General features: G+C 39.5%; 1 protein-coding gene across 1 annotated transcript; it reads right to left on the bottom strand.

The window, feature by feature from the left end:
* Positions 1–200: 200 nt before the first annotated feature.
* On the bottom strand, positions 201–1,511 carry LOC308536106 (eukaryotic peptide chain release factor subunit 1-like; the record flags this gene model as incomplete). The annotated part of the gene is made up of 1 exon (XM_081115141.1): positions 201–1,511. The coding sequence occupies one exon, from the start codon at positions 1,509–1,511 to the stop codon at positions 201–203; it is 1,311 nt and encodes a 436-aa protein (XP_080971267.1).
* Between the last annotated feature and the right edge of the window lie 21,412 nt (positions 1,512–22,923).

Raw genomic sequence — 22,923 nt, 5'->3', positions numbered from 1 at the left:
CGCTGACACCATGACAAACCAAAGTGTAGGGTTGGATCTGGTTTTGTTTCCGTTTTCTTTTCAGTATCCAATGCTCATGGATTAAGTTCTGGAAATGTTCCAATTGTAAGGCAGGGATCTGTTTGGATTCCACCACGGGTATGCTCCTTGGGTTGGATGCTGGAGGGTGAGGCACATTTTGCCGGACCCATGTCGACTACCTAGTAGTCACCAAGGTCAAAAAATTCGTTGTCTCCTCCTTGGTATTCCATTCCCTGGAAATCTACTCGGTACCGCAAGATACCTCCAATGCCACCAAATCCTTTCACAAATTGGGATCCTCCTTGTGACTTATCTGTGACAATTTCCAATGTAGCTCCAAATTTTTTGTAGTTATTAGCAAACCATTCCAGCAAGGGCATGCTCTCAATTAGTTCATGTTCTTGTCCTGTCTCTTTGTCTGTGAAATGGGATTTATCCTTCTCTTGTTCTGGAGTTAGATAGATATTTTCCTCCTCTTCTGTGCCTTGGCAATGAAGGACGTATCTCATTATATCCAGATTTTCGTAGACTATTAGAATTTTTACAGCTCCCATTTCTAAAGCTTTTAGTGTATCTTCAACTCCAAAACAGTACTTTCCCGTGTCCTGGCTTATTTCATCAAAGTATCGTCCTATTAATTTCTTTTCTTGAATGAATTTCACGTTGGAGAGGACTTCAGTAGATAACTCAATAGCTTGGTTGAATCCATTTTCCCCACCATAGGATATATCAACTAATTTTAAAACTTTTGATTGCAACCTCTGATCAAACATATCAGATTGACTTAGTTCAGTTTTAAAGTCAGCAAATCCAGCTAAAACAAGACCAGCCACATTCACTTTGTCCCCAGAAATAAACAGCTGCACAGTAGTCTCAGCTACTTTCCGAACATAGTTATGTCGCTTTTCCATTCTTAAACGGGCAAAACGCAAGGCTGACTGACCTCCTCTACCATGTTTCTTTGGAAGATCCACAGTGAATATGTGCAGGACTTCTCTTGTGTTCCCTTGGAGTGTGCCAAAAAGTGCACCACTACCATCTATTACAATGAAGCCAAATTTGCTGTCATCTGAAAGTAGTGCTGTAAGTGCCTCTGTATGGAATTTGTTGTCACACAGATACAATGATGTATTAATTGGTTTGAAAGGTTCAAAGTCAATGTTGACTTTTTTTTCCTTTCCTTCTGTTACAATTGTACCACAGTAAACAACCAGGCCATTTGGAGGTACATTGTTATAAAGTTTGAGTCTTTGTTGTACAGATGTAATGGCTCCCAGGACTGAAAGGCTGTTTACTTGTGACTTAATGTTAAACACAGTTCCAAACTCATCTGCTAACATTTTTGCTACTCGTGAAATCTGGTTTTTTGGAGGAATGATCAATGATATCATGCTTGTGCCATTGCCTCGGGCCGCCTCCAAGCTCTTAATCAGCTTCTTGATCTTCCAGATCTCCACCTTCCTATCTGCAGCAGTGGGGTCGTCCACCATCTTCTCACCTCCTCCTCCCTAAGGGCCCAGTCCTGGGCGGCAGCGGCTGGTCCTCTCCAGTGGCGACTCCGCGGCTCTGAGGTAGGACACCAGTTCCTCTCTCCGGGCAGCTGCATGTGTTGCAATCCGCTCACATGGGGCCTGTGACATCACTCTATTTTAAAATATTTAAGAAAAAAATTAAACCCATCTTAACACTATAAATAACATAATAAATAAAATGTCTGTTACTAAACAAAAATAATAAAAAATATTTTATTGTTTTTGAAAGCTTAATTATCCTATACTTGTATTTAGCAGGATATCTGATTAGATAATCTAAGAGTTTCTTGTCTACTTTGTGAAAACTTGTTTCTCCAAAGCAGCCCAATAGACTACTAGTGAAGATAAAAAAGAGGGTGAAAGAGAGAAATTCTTTGTGCAAGATGAACTGATGTCACTAAAGGAGTTAGACATTATAAAAATGTGTTGCCCCCAAGTTATTAACCTCATCAATTCATCAAGCATTCTCATTAATTTAAAAATGGCCTGAATGTAATGTTAACAATAAGTCATCACTGAGCAACCATTGCAATGTGACAATTCTGGTAATTACAGACAGTCCTCGGGTTACGTTGGACTTGGCGTACGTCGTTTCGTGGTTACGTCGTCATCTCCCATTTATTTATTAAAAAATAATGTTCCGTCATTTCAACATATGTACATATGTGCTTTATGTTTTTTATCGTTTATTTACCACAAGTAAAGGTCAGGAATTGTTATCTCTCTTTTAATTTTTTTTATTGCTTCACTTCATTACTGCTGTGTATGTGCTCCATGTGAGTGACATAGGTGCTTATGTAGGTGGGCTCCAACTATACTGAAAATTGCGTTACGTCGTGCTGTAGAAACAGATCTCTGATGTAACCCAAGGACCTACTGTACTTAGAAAGTGGTATAGCAAGGCCTAAAATCTAGTAGTCTAAATCTAGACCCTGCTCTTTGCCTCTATGTACCATAGATTTTTTGCATGAATATTCATACTGTAGTAGCTTATTTTCCACTTATTATGCATTCAAGTATGCAAAGTAGATATTTAGAAGTTATAACTATGAAAGCCTGACTAATATAGACATGAACTTAAACAGCAGTAAATGAATAATAGCTGATAAGTATTGAATAGTTAAAAATTGCCAACTAGCGCAGTTGTCATGGCTCTGGGGTTGAGCATCATCTATGAACCAGGAGGTCACAGTTTGATTGCAGGTCAGGACACATGCCCAGGTTGAGGGCCTGATGTCCAGTAGGGGTGCGCAGGAGGCAGCCAATTGGTGATTCTCTCTGTTGATGAAACGGGCTACATGCTAACCTGACAAGCTCAGGTAAGGCCTGCATGGCAGTATTGCAAATTCAAAGACCTAAAATAACCACAAAGGATAGTCTGAAATTAAACTTTAACTAAAAACAGTTATGGTGGGTAGTCACCTCCTAGGCTGGTATCTTCCCTGACAAGTTCAACCTGTACCTTAACTGAGCCTATCTGTCTTTTTGCATCTATGATAATAGATCCTTGAAATGTCTGGGTAACTTGTAACTTCCCTTCTCCTGGGCCGCTTGGGGCACAACCTAATGTGCCTGGGCACCAGGGCAGATACCACAAATTCCTTCATTGTTATTGTTATCATGTTAATTGTTGACTGTTAACTGTCCTGTACCCACCTAAGTAAGTGTATATCATTTTACTTTTTATCCAATCCCAGGGGTCCACTCCCCCACCCAGCTTTGCTTTCTCCTGCCTCTCTAATCTGTCACCAATGAATTTCATGTAACCCGCCTATGTCCACTACTTTGATTGCAATGTATAAAAATAGATAAGAAACCGCCATTCTCCAGAGCATTATCCCAATCCCTTGAGATACTGCTTCCCAGCAATTGTCAGCAGTTTGGCTCAAATAAACTTAGAAAAATTCTTTACAGGTTTGAATGTTTTTACGTTAACATCTCTCATCATTGATATTTCTATCTCTCTCTTCTTCTCTGAAGTCAATAAATTTTTTTTTAAAAATGCCAACTAAAATATTCATTATTTTATCAACTAACTTCAGCCAACTTCTTTTTATAAAGGTATATATCCACACTAATAAAAGAGAAAGATGCAAATTGACCATCACTTCATGACACCCACCAGCCAATCAGGAGTGAGTATGCAAATTAACCCAACAAAGATGGAGGGCTAATTTGCATACAAAGGCACCGAGCATCTGGAGTGGGGCAGCCGCTTACATGCACGCAGGCGACAAGCGACCTGGGTCCTGGGGATGGGTGTCCTCAGGACCCAGACCACTCTGAACCTGTAGGCCTGCTTGTAGGTCCGGAGCGGCTGGGGTCCCGGAACAACCCCCAGCCACTCCGGGCCTATGTGCGCAGGCATGAAGCAGCCAGGGGCAGGGTGGGAATATCCCCCGCATAGAGCGAGCAGATAGTAGACTGCGGGGGACTGCTTTCCCTTGGCCGCTGCAGCAAGGGGCAAGCAGTCCCCCACAGAGAGCAGACACCAGGGCCTGAGGTGGCATCAAGCAGGCAGGTCCGCAGAGAGCAGAGAACAACAGGGAGCAGGCCTAAGCCATCAATAGGACATGCCATGGGGGTTCCCAGATTGGAGAAAGTACAGGTCGGGCGGAGGGGACCCCCCCTGCACGAATTTCGTGCACCGGGTCTCTAGTTTAGAATAATAATGAACCAAGTTTTGCACCCATTAATGTGATGTTTGTGAGAACACAAAGCAAGAAGCACAGTTAGAATAAGTATAAGGAGACTAACACATTACACTCAATACTTGATAAAGTATACATAAACTAAATAAGCCAACAGCAGTACTGAATAATAAGATGATCTAACATAACTTTTCTCTGAATGGTGTGATATGTGAGTAGCTGCTATAATAAATAAAAAATAGTTCCATGATCAAATAAATTTGGGAAACATTAAAAAGTTAAATAATTTTTTACTTGCAGGAATTCAGAGGCTTGTGATGTGCTAATATGTATTGTGAAACACTGAGAGGTAGATTGAATAGGCAGTGTTTCCCCCACAAATTTGGAAATTTTTTTTATTAACCATCTTGAGTACCACAGAACATCTATCTATCTATATCTACCTATTATCTAGCTCTCTATCTCTATCTCTATCTCTATCTCTATCTCTATCTCTATCTCTATCTCTATATCTATCTCATCTAATCATCTATATCTACATCTAATCTACCCAGACTGGGTTCCATGGCCTGGAACACCAGAGCTGAGACCAGCAACCCAGGACCCAGGTAACATCCAGCTGTTAAAGGCAGCAGAGCTTCTGGCTACTGGGGAGTCTGGAGCCAGTAGGAGTTAAACCTGCAGTTTTTCTGTTTCTTATTTTTAAAATCCAGAGAACAGGATCTTCATTTGCAGCTACTCACCAAGGTCTCAGCAGAGGGAGGATGCTGCAGACCATAGTTGCCTGAGGAGAGATTAGAGTGGGAAGCGTTGGGGAGAGATATGGAAAAGAGGTGGCCTGGAGTCCTGCATTCAGTCACACCTACCCAAACTGAAACAGCCATTTTCCTCAGAGGCCCTGGCCACTTCCAGAAACCACAGCTCAGAAAAAGGAAAAAAAATCCTGCCCTAGGTGATACAGCCCACTCCACCCTCAGGTGCCCTGCCTGCCACACCCTGCATCCCGACTTTTGTAGGAGACAGCAGCAGAGGCCAAGCTTAGGGGTTTGAACAGTCTGAGGAAGCATCAGTCACTGGTGTGGATGTGGAGCCAAGCACTGCACTGTCCTGGGAACCTGACTGGTACTTTCCCCTTAGGAGAGAGTCATAGAAACTCCAGGTTTCCAGCTGATCCCATTGGACTGCATACAAGCATCTCTGCCCAGCTAAGGGCAGGGCAATATTCTGGGTCACTCAGAGGAGTAGCTCTGGGACAGGGAAACACACCCAGCATGCAGGAACCCTCAGAGTATTATGCTGAGTAAAATAAGCCAGTCAAAGACATGTATCACATGATCTCACTTATATGTGAAATCTAATGAACAAGATATACTGACGAACAAAACAGATCCAGAGAAATTGAAACATGCAACAAACTGACATATTTTAGAGGAAAGGGGGGTCGGGAAGAAGTAAACCAAAGAACTTATATGCATATATGCATATCACATGGACAGACAATAGTGCAGTGAAGGCTTGGGGAGGGGGCAGGAGCATGGAGGAGTGTGTTAATGGGAGAAAAAGAGGGAGGGATATCTATAATACTTTCAACAATAAAGATAAATTAAAAAATTAAAAAGAAACTGAAATATAAATAAATAAAATATAGTGACGGTCTAATATATATAGTAGTGAAGCAGAATTTTTGGACTGGAACACGCGGTGTTCCCCTGGGCAAACTGGTCCCGGGTTCTTTGTCCTTGGGAATTGAAGAATGAATTCACAGACAGAAGGTGGTATAGCAAAGGTGAAAATTTATTAAAGAACAAGTACAGACTCCCATGTGAGGAGGGGGAAGAGTCCCACAGAGTTCCTTTTCCCTAGGGTTCATAAAGGCTGCAGATCTTTGTGCCTTGATATCCTCTCTGATTGGTCACTATTCCCTTAGACTGGTTGCTATAGTAACTCCTGAGCTCAAAGGTCGAACCTCCTTCCTTATTGTTTTCCTATTCCCTTTGGGTTTTCTTCTTCTTCTTCTGGATGAAGGGCTTCATTCCCTTTATTTTGTAAATATACACCTTTTGCTGTTCCCAGCTCCCTCATTCTATGGAAATGTACCTGTTGCAGCTTTTCAGCTCCCCCATTCTATGGAAATATACCTTCTGCTGCTCTGCAGCCCTGTGCTTCTTCCATGGTCTCCTTAATTTCTAAAATTTCCAAAATTTTCTAAACCTGTCCTATTTTACTCCTAAAATTCCTATTTCAGTAGTAGCTATGTAATAGGTAAAAAATAAAATCTTAGTAAATTATAAACAAACAGAAAAACAAGGAAATAGAAAAACAAAAATTCATATTCCTGGACTTGCAGATAGGGATTTTGGATTGATTGCATACAGCTGGTTTTACTTCTTGTGGGCCCACACACTCCTTCATCTACTCACAAACTTTAAAGTATTATTTTCTAAGTCATAAACTCACAAAATAGAAGGAAGATGGATGGGTGCTAAAAGTGACAGCAAAGGAGAGAAAAAGGAATCCTAACACAGGTGAGAAAAGCCTAGAGCCAATTCAATTAACACTGCAAAACCTCAAATGTCTGGAAAGGGAACATCAAATGTCTGGAAGTGGAGAGGAAGATGGTGTAAAATAAAGAGAATAATTCAAAAATTTGTTTAAAAAATAGAATGCAGAGTCACATTTCCCCATCCTTGTATAAGAAAAGTTGATTTCTGGAACAGTTAAAACAGAGGTCTTCTGGATTGGAGAATACCATACACATTTATCTGGGATTAGAATAGCAAAAATAAAGAGAATTGAATGGACATTTGCTTCTTGGGTGTTGAACACCCTCCCCCCCCCTTCAAAGCCCCTCTGACTACTCTTTGGCTCCCAGCAGTTAGCATCAACATTCATGTGCAGGCAGGAAATCTGAATGTCTTCTGTAGAGAAGTCAACACAAGCTAGTACATAAGTAGTTACAGAAAATCGACCCAACGTGCTCAGAACTTCAAATCAGACCTTTTTTATTTACAGTTTTCAATCTATAATAATAAAAGAGTAATATGCTAATTAGATGGGACGTCTTCCGGACATCATTCTGGATGTCGTTCCTGACGAAGCGTGGGCTGGAGGGAAGCCAGTCAGGGTCCCGGGTGCTGGAGGGAAGCTGGTGCCAGCAGCTGGGGGAAGGAAGGCCTACTCTTGCATGAATTTCCGTGCATTGGGGATCTAGTTATGAATAATCAAGGATTACCCAAACATTTGAGAAAAACCCCTAGGAAGCCTAAGTGTAGAAATATAGTGGAACCTTGGCTCTTCAACTGAACTTGTTCTGGAAGGCTGTTCAAGAAGCAATGTTGACCCTAGCTGGTTTGGCTCAGTGGGTAGAGCTTCAGACTGTTGCCTGAAAGGTCCCAGGTTCGATTCTGGTCAAGGGCACATGCCCTGATTACAGGGTTGATCTCCAGTGGGGTCCTCCAAGAGACAGCCAATCAATGCTTCTCTCTCATCATTGATGTTTCTATCTCTCCTTCCTCTGGCTTCCTTTCTGAAATTAATAAAACTATATTAAAAATAAATGAATAAAAAGAAGCAATATGTTTGAAAACCTAATCATTTTCCCCCATTAGAATAATGCAAATTGAATTAATCTGTTCCAAACCCCTAAATCAGTGGTTCTCAACCTTCTGGCCCTTTAAATACAGTTCCTCATGTTGTGACCCAACCATAAAATTATTTTCGTTGCTACTTCATAACTGTAATGTTGCTACTGTTATGAATCGTAATATAAATATCTGATATGCAGGATGGTCTTAGGCGACCCCTGTGAAAGGGTCGTTCGACCGCCACAGGTTGAGAACCGCTGCCCTAAATGATTCCCTGTTTTAACCCTTCTTATATACAGTACATGTCTAATGTACTCTTTAATATGTAAACAAATATTTCTCTTCTTAAGCTTATTGAAACACCCCTACTAGCTTTAAAGAATAACTTTCAGCTCTCTTCCAGGGGTGCAGCATCTTTGCTTTTTCACATATCACTGCCTCTGAAATGCTTTTCATTTATCCAAATCAGTAACAGTTTTTCTACCTCCTCTATTGCCTGTGATCAGTTGTTTTGTGAGTGCTATCACACCATTAGCAACATCAGCACACTTGATGGCCTTTTTATGTTTTAAAATTGTGCTAATCATTTCTCCAGCAACAAAAGCAAAACAAACAAACAAAAACAACAAAAACCCACAAAAATATTCACAGTACAATTTCTTGAGATGCAAACAACAGGAGGTTTAGCTGTAAACTGACTTGCATTTGCTCCCTTTTTTTTGTGGCCCCAGAGATGGTTTTTGTGAGCATGAAAGGGTTGTCAGGATGAGAACTGAAGTTTTGTTAAAAAATGGAGACATTTTTTCTGTGGACAACTTCTGTGAACAATTGTTCAAGATGTGAGACATTTGAGAACTGAGGTTTGACTATAGTGCAACTTGAAGGAAATGGTGACATTTTAGAAATAAATTTTTAAAAAGAAGAAAAATACTATGAGGAAGGAATAGTCAAATAATTTTGAAGTGCTCTCAGAATGTTTTTGTAATGACAGAAATTTAAAAGTGTTGGAAGATAAATTGTAGGAGATCATCCAGGAAAGAAAGCAAAAGAGAATAAGGTAAAAAAAAAGGTAATAATAGTAGAAGGCAAATCCAGAAAGTCCAAATCTGAAGGATAGGAAGATAAAATGGAAAGGAAATAATCATTAATAAGTAAATTAAAAAATATTTTCTAGAAATGATCAAAAGGGGTTTCCAAACATGCCAAATATTTAAGATAAAATACAAAGACAGTAAGACACATTATTTTTAAATTTCAAAACACAGAAAAAACAAACAAATTAAAACATTTTACAAGTTTTCAAAAAGAGGGGGGAAAATGTCATATAGAAATTATTAAGAGTCATGATGACATCTACTTTTTTCACTGTAACATCAGAAAGTAGAAGACAATATAGTTATCTACCACTCAAACAACCTGTCTGGTATTCGCTGGCACTCTGCCCCGGGGGCGAAAGGACCCCCTCCCTCTCTTGGGCCGGTGAGAAGCTGACCTGTCCACACTGACGTCTGAAAACCACCCCATCCCGGTGAAAAATCCCTGCCGGACAAACGGCTCCCGGAAAAAGACCAAACCGCAGAACAGACCGCAGGTTTCACCTGACCCTGGAAAGCCCCGACTGCCACCAGTTTCGGCCAGCAACAATGGCCTCAGAAAAGTATAAAACCTTGCCCCTGCCCAGGTTTGGCGCGGCTTCTCCGGCTCCCCTCTCTGAGCCGGTGAACCCGCCCGTGTGCTCCCAATAAAGCCTGTTTAATCTGGTCTCTGTTTGGACTCACGGTTTTTCCTCGCGGCGGCGTAAAACCTAAGACAACCTTGAGTTAAGATGAAGTTAGTTAGAGCCCATCCAGCAAGGCTCAGTGGTTGAGTGCAAACCTATGAAGCAGGAGGTCACGGTTCAATTCCCAGTCAGGGCACATGCCTGGGTTGTGGGCTCGATCCCCAGTGAGGGGCATGCAGGAGGCAGTTGATTAATGATTCTCTCTCTTCACTGATGTTTCTATCTTTCTCCCCCTTTCCCTTCCTCCCTAAAAACAATGAAGATACATTTTTTTTTTTAGAAAGATGTTAGAAAATTTTGCTAGTACAGACCTTGATTTTCACAAACAAGTAGTACTTTCCATAAGCACTTTCTCAGAAATCTACTGGAGGATATATTCCATCAAAAAGAGGGGACAAATGACATAAAAGTAAAGATATGGGATGCAAGCAATAGGAGATCCAAAACAAAAGAGAGCGGTGAAGGAAATCTCAAGGAAGATGCTGAAAAGAGATCCCAGAATGACTGCTTGGAAAAAGTGGAGAGAGCAACCCAATCTTGATTGGGGCACAAGAATCCAATAAATTTAATAAAAATAAAGAATAAAATAAAAGCCCTCAATAAAAAAATTCTAGGGAAAAGTTTTCTGCAAAGATAAATAAAACACCAGATGTGTCAATATCTTGAAAAGAGTTTTTTTAATTGGCACACAATTTTTCAGGAAAAAAAGTGTATTTTTTTTCTGTATGGCTTAGTTGCCATTACCTTGGTAAATTATGAACTGAATATTATAGGTATCCAAATTATAACTATATTTAGAATTTGCTGTGAGGTCTCCCAGCACTGGCAGATATAAGACTATAATTAGGTTGTCTGAGTTCTAGTCAAAGTGTTCATTCTACTATATTATGATGTCACTAGAGGCCTAGTGTACGAAAATTCATGCATTTGGGGGGGTCTTTCAGCCCAGCCTGCACCCTCTGGCAGCCCTCGGGGGATGTCCAACTACGGAGTGGGCCTAAGCCATTAGTTGAACATCCTTAGTGCTGCCATGCAGCCGGCTTTTGGCTGAGCAGCACCCCGCCCTGTGGAAGCACACTGACCACCAGGGGGCAACTCCTGCATTGAGTGTCTGCCCCCTGGTGGTCAGTGCAATTCATAGCGACCAGTCATTCTTGGTTGCTCCACAGTTAGGGTTAATTTGCGAATTACCCTTTTATTATATAAGGTAATGGACATTTAGATAAAACTTGGTAAGTCCCTTTTTAATACTCAGAAAATGTATATTATTAAGCTGATAAAGTCTAATATTTTATTAATGTTTCCATTTTCCTATACATAGCTTATATAGAAGTGGAACAGAATATTTAGCAAAGCCATGAACTGAAAATGTTTACTTCCTTCAAGGTTTTACTTCAACTTCAAGGAGCCTTTGTAAGCATCAACATATCTATTTATATTGGACAATTTCCCTGTAGGCTAATCAATTCCTGCAAGGAAATTGTTTTACCAGAACATGTCCTCAGTGAAGAAAATAAGTTCTTTGAAAAAGTAAATTTTTTTTTTCAGTAATCAACTTAGGTTTAAATTGACAGGCTAGAACAAATCTTTCCTAAACCACCTCAGGTTTTTCAGTTGTCAATAGCTTCAAAAAAACCTTTTAAATATCTGTGCTGAAAAATATCTTGGGACACATAATGTTCAAATCACTTGTGCTCTGTTATGGAACGTTAAATGTTATGAGGAAGCAGAACTTCAGTTAGTCCAGGAGTCCTCAAACATTTTCAACAGGGGGCCAGTTCACTGTCCCTCAGACCATTGGAGGGCCGGACTATAGTTTTTTTTAAAAAAACTATGAGCAAATTCCTATGCACACTGCACATATCTTATTTTGAAGAAAAAAAAAAACGGAAACAAATACAATATTTGTATTTGTATGTGGCCCGCGGGCCATAGTTTGAGGACCCCTGAGTTAGTCTATCTCAATGGCAAAGAAGTACAACCCAAATAACACCATATTAAATTCTCACTCAGATGCATAGAGAAAAATGCAAAATTATTGTCATAAAATGTTAGGTTTCATGTACTCATTAAAAGTAAATAACTGAAACCCTCTGAAGAATTTCAAAGGTTTGTATTAGGGTTTCACAGAGAAACAGAACCAATAGGATAAAATGGAACCTGAAAAGTTTAAAATAATACCTTCTGCACATTTAATACCTCAAAATGTGGGAGTTTTTCAAAGCTTTTCTGAATGGAGAACTAAGAAAAAGATTAACCAACTTTGTGCATTTTATATCAGAGCAGAGGCCGTCATGACTGATGTCAGGGTGATTCCTTAGTAAATAGAGAAATATTATAACCTTCTCGGACCCAGTGACAGCACCTGTCTGTGCTGACCAAGTCTCCTTTTATTCTCTCCTTCTTTTGACCAGCATGGCATTATTCAATTTAAAATGTACCTGCCTGGCCCTGACCAGGTGGCTCAGTAGATACAGCATTGCCCTGCGGACTGAAGGGTCACAGGCTCGATTCCGATCAAGGGCATGTACCTCAGTTGCAGTCTCCTCCTGGGACCAGGGCCCTGGTCAGGGCACATGCAGGAGGCAATCAATCTATGTGTTTCTCTCACATTGATGTTTCTCTGTCTTTCCCTCTCTTTTCCAGTCTCTCTAAAAATCAATGGAAAAATATCCTTGGGTGAGGATTAACAAAAAAATAAAAGGTGTCTATCATTTTAAAATGTACCTGCCTGACAGTGAGGGTAATGTGCCTGCCTGATAGTGAGGGTAATGTGCAGTAGCATATTTGATGTTCTGCACTGAAGAGACATGCCCTGCCCAGAACCCAGCCATGGTGTTGGTCCATGCCATTGACTCTGATAAGACAACTTTTAGGATTTGATTCTCATCATAGCTCTAAAAGGCATCAATACTATTGCATTGCCTTCAGTATAATGATATTTTTACTACACCAAATAGTATGAATTGTTGTCTTAAAAGATTTCTGGAGAGAAAAAAATCTTGTATTTTCAAAAAGTTTTATATGTTTTAAAAATATACTATTTAATATAGTTAGCAATAACTAGTATTTATTGACTCTTACTATGTACTAAATACCATGTTGAACCTTTTAGGTATGTAATCTCATATCACTGGACTGGAGGTATGATAGTTTCCACTTCCAGACAGTTTGCCCTTCCTTTCAACCCCAACACTGAATCTCATGTCATCAGTACATGTTCCTTATTGAAGTCTTTTACAGATGTCAGAATCATTCCCTCTTGTTTTATGAAGATTTTAGCTCCCAAGTCACTATAGTATTTTATAATCTACACTAATAAAAGAGAAACATGCAAATTGGTGTCATTCTGCTACGCCCACCAGCCAATCATAATGTGTATGCAAATTAACCCAACAAAGATGGTGGGTAATTTGCATACGCAGGTGCAGAGCGAAGACTGAAGGCTCTGCCCCAGGAAAGACTGAAGATGACTGAAGACTGAAGACAACTGTAGACTGAAGACGACTGAAGACTGAAGAGGCTTGGCTTCTCCGCTGCTGCCGGAGCGAAGGCCTGGGTCCCAGTACTGGAGGAAAACTGGTGCTGGCAGCCAGGGGAAGGAAGGCCTATTGCACGAATCTCTTCGTGCAACAGGCCTCTAGTATTACTAATAATAATTCTTACTGATTTCTTACATGTTTGGATTCTAAATTTCTGAAACTCCTCTCGTTTAGTAATCTGGGTCTCCACCTACTTTGAGCATTCCCACCCATGGTTCATTCCTTCGAATTTCCCATAAGCTCAATTTCATGAAACTCATTCTAAATTGCCACTGTCAGTATCTCCAACTCTATCTCCAGGACCTCAATTCCAACTATCTTTCATCCACATTAGTATCTGTCATTCATTGATTACACCACTTTTTCATTGTCAGTTTTCTGTTTCATGTGTTTTAGTAACTTTTAATCCATTTTAGGTACTACTGTGAAGGAAAACCCCTATTCTGTAAAACTACTGTTTGGAATTCTCTGCTATTCTTTGGACGGCCTCTTATTCTGAAAAAGTAACTTTGCTTTCTAGCCTGCTTGAATAGTGGGGGAGATAAACTTAGCTATCTGACCTTGTAGGCCAGAGACTAGATACACCCAATGCCATGCCAGGTGCATTTTTTAATTGGATAGAACTGTATAGTTTTCAAGGCCGCTGCCAGCAAGCACACAAAGGGTTGGCTCTTCTATAAAAAGGGAAAGTTCTGCTTGTAGTTTTGCTTAGATTTTGGATTCATTTCCCTGAGCCCGCCGCGGTGAATAAAGTGTAACTCCAAACTCTCAGAGAGCTGTTTGGTTCTGTCCGGTTTTTCTGTAACACTACGGCCTATGGTTATGGTCAGTCTCTTAAATGCACTCTCTATTTCCCTTCATCTCATTTACCTGACAAAACCTCAACCCAAATTAAATCCAATACTCCAAAGCCATCCTCACACAATCTGTGTTGACTGATTTCACTTTAAATTCATGACCACTAACCTTAAGTAGGATGTTAGTCTTTCAGTCTGTTGCCCTTCCGTCCTTCTCTAGTCTCTTGGTCTAGTCCATTCACTTTTCCACTATTCTATAAGGCCATCACACACAGTTGTTTTTGCGTGTGTGTTTTATATAATAAATTTTCTGCAAGGAGAGACAGAAAAAGGTGAGACACATAATTTTTTTTAACATCTCCAAAACCTTTTTCATATTCCTCACTCCAATATGATGACCCTGCTCTCTTGAGCACTAAGAAAATGGGAGGAAAAAGAAAATAAGTTTATCATCCACCCCATCTACCCACCTTCCCTTATGTATGCCCATACATTCTACCAAAAGAGGCTATTATTATGTATGAACTAATCATGATCTTACATAAGTACAGGCCCTCTACTAAGAATTCCAACTCATTTTCATCCAATCAATGACATTGTTTTGATAATTCTCGTTTCTCTCATATATCATTAATTTTTTCCTCTCTATTGGATCATGACCATCAGCACTTAAAAATATAGCCTATATTAATCACACATAACTCTTCAGCATTTTCCTTCTCCCTCTTAAAACATTTCTCAAGAGTTGTCTATATCTGCTGTCTACAAACTTCTCTTTCCCATTGTTTTCTATCATTATTTCAATCAGGCATTTACTCACAACCACTCTGCTGAAAGTAGCTCTCATCAGGTACACCAATAGCTTCATATTACTAAATAGAATTTTCATGCTATTTCATCCATCAGCAGCATTTTTCCCCACTTAGTTTCCAAGATACCACGTACCCCTTGTTTTCTTCCTTCATCCCTTGTTTTTGCTTCTTAGTCTCCTTTGCTGTTTCCTCCTCATTTACCTATGGGATCCAAGACCCAGACTTCAAGCTGCATTTTTATCTACTCTCATTTCCAAGGTGATCTCCTCTAGTTTCATGACTTTAAAGACCATCTTTAAGACTAGATCCATAAATTATGCCCTTCCTGATCCTTAGCTCTGAATTTCTGACATATGTATCCTAATTCCTTCCTTGTTTCTTTTTAGATGTTTGATGAGCACCTCAAGACCAAACTCCTGAACTATATCTCCAAATTTATTTAACCCATAATTTTCTCAATCTCAATAAATAACAAATCTTTATTTCTTGCTCAAACCAGAAGCCTTGGAGTCATCTTTAACAACTGCTTTTCTCTCACTTTCCATTATCAAATGTGTCAGCAAAGCCTTTTGACTCTATCTCTAATTTATATTGAGAATCTGACCACTTCTCACCACCTTCACTCCTATTTGTCCAAGCTGTTGTAATCCATTACATGGATAATTGTAATATTTTCTTTTTATATCTTCTCAGTTCTGCCCTTGATTCTTTCACATTGAAAGAAGTTTTTAGGGGTAAAATAGGCAGATTTAGGAACTTTCAGAAATTAAGGGGTCCATGGAAAAAGCACAGGGCTACAGAGCAGCAGAAGGTACATTTCCATAGAATAAGGGAACTGGAAACAGCAGAAGGTATGCATTTACAAAATAAAGGGAAGGAGGCCCTCATTCAGAGAGGGAAGAAGAAAGCCCTAAGGGAATGGGAAAGCAATAAGGGAGAAGAAGAGGAGAGCCTCCAGTACCTCACCTGAGGTTCAAGCTCTGGAGTTGCTATAGTAACCAACCTAAGGGGATAGTGACCAATCAGAGGGGATATCAGGGCACAAAGATCTGCAACCTTTATAAACCATAGGAAAAGAGACTTAATGGGATTCTTTCCCTTCCCCACATGGGAGTCTGTGCTTGTTTCTCAATAAATTTCCACCTTTTACTATACCACCTTTTATCTGTGATTTCATTCTTTGATTCCACCTGGACAAGAGCTCAGGAACCATCCGGGCCAGAGGAGCACCAGGCCTTCCAGTCCAACTTTTTAGTATTAACATTATCCTCAACATAGTAGCTAAAATCTAAGTCAAATCATTGCTTTTTCTGACCTGCCTCTTAAATCCTTCCATACTGTTCTCCTCAGTCTTCATTGAAAATGCCACACAGGCCTCAGGGCTATTGCATTTACTGTGTCTTCTGTTTGAAATGTTCTTTCCCAGATAAGAACATAGTTGTCTCTTTTACTTTATTAAAATATATATTCAAATATTACTTAGTACATGACAGATGATTTCCCTAATTACCAGTATTTAATAGCAACCTCCTTCACACCCACTTACACATGTTGCATCCTTCTTACTCAGCTTATTTTTTTTTCTGTAGCCCTTATCACTATCTAACATTTTTAAAAAATATTTTATTGATTTCACAGAAGAAAGGGAGAGGGAGAGAGAGATAGAAACATCAATGATGAGAGAGAATTATTGATTGGCTGCCTCTTGCACACCCTCCACTGGGGACCAAGCTTGCAACCTGGGCTTGTGCCCTTGACTGGAATCGAACCTGGGACCCTTCAATCCACAGGCCGATGCTCTATCCACTGAGCCAAACCAACTAGGGCTATCCAAAATATTTTTTTGATATTTTTTTCCTTTATTGATTAAGGTATTACATATGTGTGCTTATCCCCCCATTGCCTCCCCGTCCCCCCATGCCCTCACCCTCCTGGTGTCTGTGTCCATTGGTTATGCTTATATGAATGCATACAAGTCCTTTGGTTGATCTCTCCCCCTTACCCCCACCCTCCCCTACCTGCCCTCTGAGGTTTGACAGTCTGATCGATGCTTCTCTGTCTCTGGATCTGTTTTTTGTTCATCAGTTTATGTTGTTCATTATATGCCACAAATGAGTGAGATCATGTGATACTTATCCTTCTCTGACTGGCTTATTTCACTTAGCATAATGCTCTCCAATTCCATCCATGCTGTTGCAAATGGTAAGAATTCCTTTTTAAAAATATATATTTTTATTAATTTTAGAGAGGAAGGGAGAGGGATAGAGAGATAGAAACATCAATGGTGAGAGAGAATCATTGATAGGCTGCCTCCTGCATATCCCCTACTAGGGATCAAGCCCACAACCCAGGCATGTGCCCTTGGCCAGAATCGAACCTGGGACCCTTCAGTTCGCAGGTCAACACTCTATCCACTGAGCCAAACCGGTGCCCATCCCTTCGATAGCTCAGCTGGTAGAGCAGAGGACTATAGTTGATATCCTTCTTTTTCTTACTGCAGCGTAGTATTCCATTGTGTAGATGTACCACTTCTTGTTAATCCACTCATCTGCTGATGGGCACTTAGGCTGTTTCCAGATCTTAGCTATGGTAAATTGTGCTGCTATGAACATAGGGGTGCATATATCCTTTCTGATTGGTGTTTCTAGTTTCTTGGGATATATTCCTAGAAGTGGGTCAAATGGAAGTTCCATTTTTAATTTTTTGAGGAAACTCCATACTGTTCTCCACAGTGGCTGCACCAGCCTGCATTCCCACCAGTAGTGCACGAGGGTTCCTTTTTCTCCGCATCCTCACCAGCACTTGTCGTTTGTTGATTTGTTGATGATAGCCATTCTGACAGGTGTGAGATGGTACCACATTGTTGTTTTGATTTGCATCTCTCCAATGATTAGTGACTTTGAACATGATTTCATATGTCTCTTGGCCTTTCTTGTGTCTTCTTTTGAAAAGTATTTATGTCCATTGCCTATTTTTTGACTGGGTTGTTTATCTTCCTTTTGTTAAGTTGTATGAGTTCCCTGTAAATGTTGGAGATTAAACCCTTATCGGTGATAACATTGGCAAATATGTTCTCCCATGCAGTGGGATTTCTTGTTTTGTTGATGGTTTCTTTTGCTGTGCAGAAGCTTTTTATTTTGATGTAATCCCATTTGTTTATTTTCTCCTTAGTTTCCATTGCCCTAGGAGCTGTATCAGTGAAGAAATTGCTTCGGCATCTGTCTGAGATTTTGCTGCCTGTGAATTCCTCTAGTATTTTTATGGTTTCCCATCTTATTTGTTTAAGTCCTTTACCCATTTTGAGTTTATTTTTGGGTATGGTGTAAGTTGGTGGTCTAGTTTCATTTTTTTTGCATGTAACTGTCCAATTTTCCAAACACCACTTATTGGAGACTATCTTGACTCCATTGTATGTTCTTGCCTCCTTTGTCAAATATTAATTGAGCGTAGTGGTTTGGGTTGATTCCTGGTTCTCTATTCTATTCCATTGATCTGTATGTCTGTTCTTGTGCCAGTACCAGGCAGTGTTGAGAACAGTGGCTTTGTAATACAGCTTGATATCTGGTATTGAGATCGCTCCTACTTTGTTCTTTTTTTCTCAGCATTGCTGCAGCTATTCGGGGTCTTTTTTTATTCCAGATGAATTTTTGGAGAGTTCTTTCTAGGTCTGTGAAATATACCAGTGGTATTTTAATGGGGAGTGCATTGAATCTATAGATTGCTTTGGGTAGTATGGACATTTTAATGATGTTGATTCTACCAATCCATGAACATGGTATGTTCTTCATCTGTTTATATCTTCCTTTGTATCTTTTTTCATTATCCTGTAGTTTTCTGAGTACATGTCCTTTATCTCCTTTGTTAAGTTTATTCCTAGGTATCTTAATTTTTATGGTTCAATGGTAAATATGATTGGTTTTTAAATCTTTCTTTCTGTAAGTTCACTGTTGGTGTATAGAAATGCCATAGATTTCTTGGCGTTAATTTTGTATCCTGCTACATTGCTGAATTCATTTATGAAATCTAATAATTTTTTGATGGAGTCTTTAGGGTTTTCTATGTACAGTATCATGTCATCTGTTAATAATGACAGTTTTACGTGTTCTTTTCCAATTTGGATACCTTTTATTTCTTCTTCTTGTCTAATTGCTATGGTTAGCACTTCCAGATCTATGTCGAACAGGTGTGGTGAAAGTGGGCATCCCTGTCTTGTTCCTGTTCTTAGATGAAATGGCTTTAGTTTTTGCCCATTTAGTATGGTGTTGGCTGTAAGTTTGCCATATAAGGCTTTTATTATGTTGAGGTATGACCTATTCAACATATTTTATATTTAGTTATCTATTTGTTTACTTTCTTCCATCACAATTAGAACGTAAATTTTGTAAGGGCGGGCCCTTGGTTTTGTTAAATGCTTTATCCTCTTTGTGGAGAAGAATACCTGGCTCTTAGTAGAAGCATAATAAAAACTTTTTAAAATATATTTTAATTGACTTCAGAGGGATAGAGAGATAGATACATCATTATTTAGAGTGAATCATTGATTGGCTGCCTCTTGTACACCCCTCACTGGGGATCAAGCCTGCAACCTGGGCATATGACCTGACCAGGAGTGGAACCATAACTTCCAGGTACATAGGTCAACACTCAACCATTGAGCTACCCCAGCCAGGCTAATAAATACTTATTGAATAAAATAATGAATTTAATGGTATAATAATCATATGAGGTAGATAATACCATTCTTATTTAAAACTGGGCCTCAGGGAGATTAAGATATGTTATGGTCTGAATGTTTGTGTTCCTCCAAATTCATATGTTGAAATCCTAAGGCCCAATATTATGGTATTAGTGAGGAAGCGTCTTTGGAAGGTGATTAGGACGGGGGGGGGCGGGGGGGCGGGGGGGCGGCTTATGAATAGAATCAATGTCCTTATAAAAGATGTTGGAGGAAGCTCAATAGCCACTTCCACCATGTGAGGACACAGTGAGAAGTCACAGTCTACCACTCAAAATAGAGTTTTCACCCTGACTATCCTGGCACCCTGATCTAGGACTTCCATCCTCCAGATCATTGAGAAATAAATTTCTGTTTTCTATAGGTTGCCCATTGGCTATCCATAGCCTGTGATATGTTTGTTATAGCAGCCCACAGGGACATAGATAAGTCACATGGCCAAAATCGGAGAGATTGTAATTCATTACACCTGGGTTTGATCACAGAACTGTGCAATTGCAAACGCTAGGTTTATCACCACTACTTTATTTATGAGCCCTTATTTCAAAACAAACATCACCTCAAAAAATGGGTAGTCATCTCACTCACTAACAAATTGGTAATGGAGTATAATGCAATAATTTACAACAATTACATGGAATATGTGCTTTAGATAAACACTGGACAGTAGAACCAGGATTTAATTTCTAAGAAACGAGGCCTAGATACATGTAATTTTAAAAAATTTGCATGGAAAAATATGTTAAGTAAAAATAAGTTTCACATATTATAAAAAACAAAATCACTTCACAAATAATTAACCATGTAATCATATTTATAAATAAAAACTATATTTTAACTTCTTTCCATTTCTAAAATTTCCGTGTTCTTTGATGCCACTTGTATTGTCACAGGAAAACCTTGACTCATTTGCCTTGAAGGGATTTTGGAAATTAAAGTAAGACAAATAATGCCTAATGTCTAATGGCTACACAATAAATATTAGTTTATTTTTTAAAATATCTGTGTACCACTTCAGAGATATTGTTGTTTTAAAGACTTTATATGTACTGTCGTTTTGCTAATACTTTTGGTGTTTAACAATCTTTATTGCAAGATGGAATTGTCCTATTTTTTCAACTGTGGGCATTGGTCACAGTGGTAATAGTTCCCCAAGTGAATACCATGTATGTAATGCTATTTTTAAAATATAATTTTATTTAATTGATTTTTTAAAATATATTTTTATTGATTTTAGAGAGGAAGGGAGAGGGAGAGAGAGATAGAAACATCAATGATGAGAAAGAATCATTGACATGCTGCATCCTGCAGGCCCCACACTGGGGATCGAGCCTGCAACCTAGACACGTGCCCTAGACTGGAATCAAACCTGGGATCTTTCAGTCCATAGGCCGATGCTCTATCAACTGAGCCAAACTGGTTAGGGCTGTAATGCTTTTTATTTATGCTTTCCAAAATGTATAAAATAAACAATAAATATAAGTGAAATATCTCTTCTTATAGTTAGTTTACAAAACAGTTAAATGAGCCTTATTTTTTCCTTTGGTATTTTTTTTCTCCAAGTACAACAATGCTCTTTATTGTAGGCATGCATTTTTAAGTTTTTCTTGAGAAAATGTTCTCAGCTCCAAATTTTTGTTCATGCTAAGAAAAGATTTAAAAAGCTCATTTCCACTTAGAGGCTGAGTTTTAGGGGTCAGAATGAGTTGAGATTCCACGTGCTTAATTCTTCTAGGTTTCCCAAAACAATATAACAACATGTGTATATGCATATAGACACTATGTCACACACAAACACATACACATCCCATTCACATGATACATAGTCAAACTATGCTGGGAAAGGCTAACAAACTGCATTGCATTCATGCCCCCACACTGGTGCTGCTTGAGCCTGCTGCAGGGGCCAGTCTGAGTCTCCTGGGAATAATTAGAGTGGGAAACTGCCTATCACATTTACCTTGGCTTTTTCTACTTTTTAAATCTTTTTGGTGAATTTGAAAGATTCTTTTAAGGTGGAAAGAAATAAAATTCCAACATTACTTTTAATCATTGGTTTAAAAATATGATTGTTCTAACTGTACCAGTTCTAGGCAGCATCAAGTAAGCAGGGATCAGGGGGAAGCCTGGCACTTCTTGCAGAGTCTGGCAATATCTTTCCTCCAAAGATTATTTTTTAAAGTTTCCAGCTCTTTGCCACTTATTTTCTCTCTAAATTATACCATGTGCTATATTCTGAGGAAGACATATCTATTCTCATAAAATATTTTTTCTGCACAAATGTTCTAATATCAGATTAAACTTGGTAAGTACATATCCAAATGAGTCATTGCCACTAACATCCTCAATCTGCCATGGAGAAGAGGTTTCCTTATAATATTTATTGAGCACTTACTGTTACAGAATTTACCAGGCAACCAGAAAATACACACAGGAGTACTCGGAGATTCAGGAAAAAAACATTTATTTTCAGATGTACTAGAACAGTGACTCAGGGGAGCCTGTTTCCAAATCCTGAGTGAGTGAACATGGAGGAAGGTTTCCCTTTATACCCTTTGGTTTCTTTGTCCCCTGAATATGGATCAGGCTTCTGGACCTTCTGAGGGCTTTGTGAAAAGCCCCATGTGTTGGGATGGGGGACATGAGACCGCACCCAAAGGCCTTGCCTGGTGCCAGCACTGAGAACCCCCTCCGGGGTTTGTGTATGTGTGGCCTCTGTAAAATGGGAGTATTGTGGAAAACAGGTTCTGCAAGACAGGACAGGCATCAATGGAGTTAATTATTGGCTAGCAAGAGTGTGAGTTAGAAAGCAGTCTGCTGGCACAGATTCAGATTGCTAGTCCCCCCCAAAATGTCTTATATTCCCCATCATTACTATATGCAAGACATTGTGTCAAGACTTGGATGGCTTGTTTTCCTTGTCCTGTCCTCCTTCTTAAATGTCCTCTATGTTTGTATAGCATCTCTACTGCTGCAATCCTGGTTCTCTGTATCAGCCCTTCATGACTGGATTGCTGTCTTAATTTCTAATATAATATTTCACAAGTGCTATCTTGATACAATATTTAAATCATGACTAACACTTTCAATTCCCCTTTTCTGGCAGGTTACTAAATTCCCACCCAAACTGTTCCTTTATCAGGCTATCACTCTTGGGCCAGTAACCACACAACTAGAGACAGCCTCCTGCAATGGAGCTGGGAATTTATTCACCTTAGTGAATGCTCAGGAAGCCAGTGAAACCTAGCTACTCTCTCCCCAACCCCACACCCCACTTCTTATACATAAGCCAGAAAGCTCCTATATCTCCAGTTTGCCCTCACCTGTCCCCTGGGTATAACCCACTAAGCAACCCTTCATGCAACCTTCCTACCTATGAAAGTGTAGGTAACAAAGAGTTCTGCATCACGTCTTTGTGTTGTGTCCTTCCATTAAAAGAATCTTTAAATTTATAAATCAATCTCTGAAC

The sequence above is a fragment of the Myotis nattereri genome (assembly GCF_964212035.1).
Source record: "Myotis nattereri genome assembly, chromosome: X".
Taxonomy (NCBI): Eukaryota; Metazoa; Chordata; class Mammalia; order Chiroptera; family Vespertilionidae; genus Myotis; species Myotis nattereri.
Note: the sequence above shows the minus strand (reverse complement) of the source record. Positions and strands in the feature narration are given on the sequence as shown.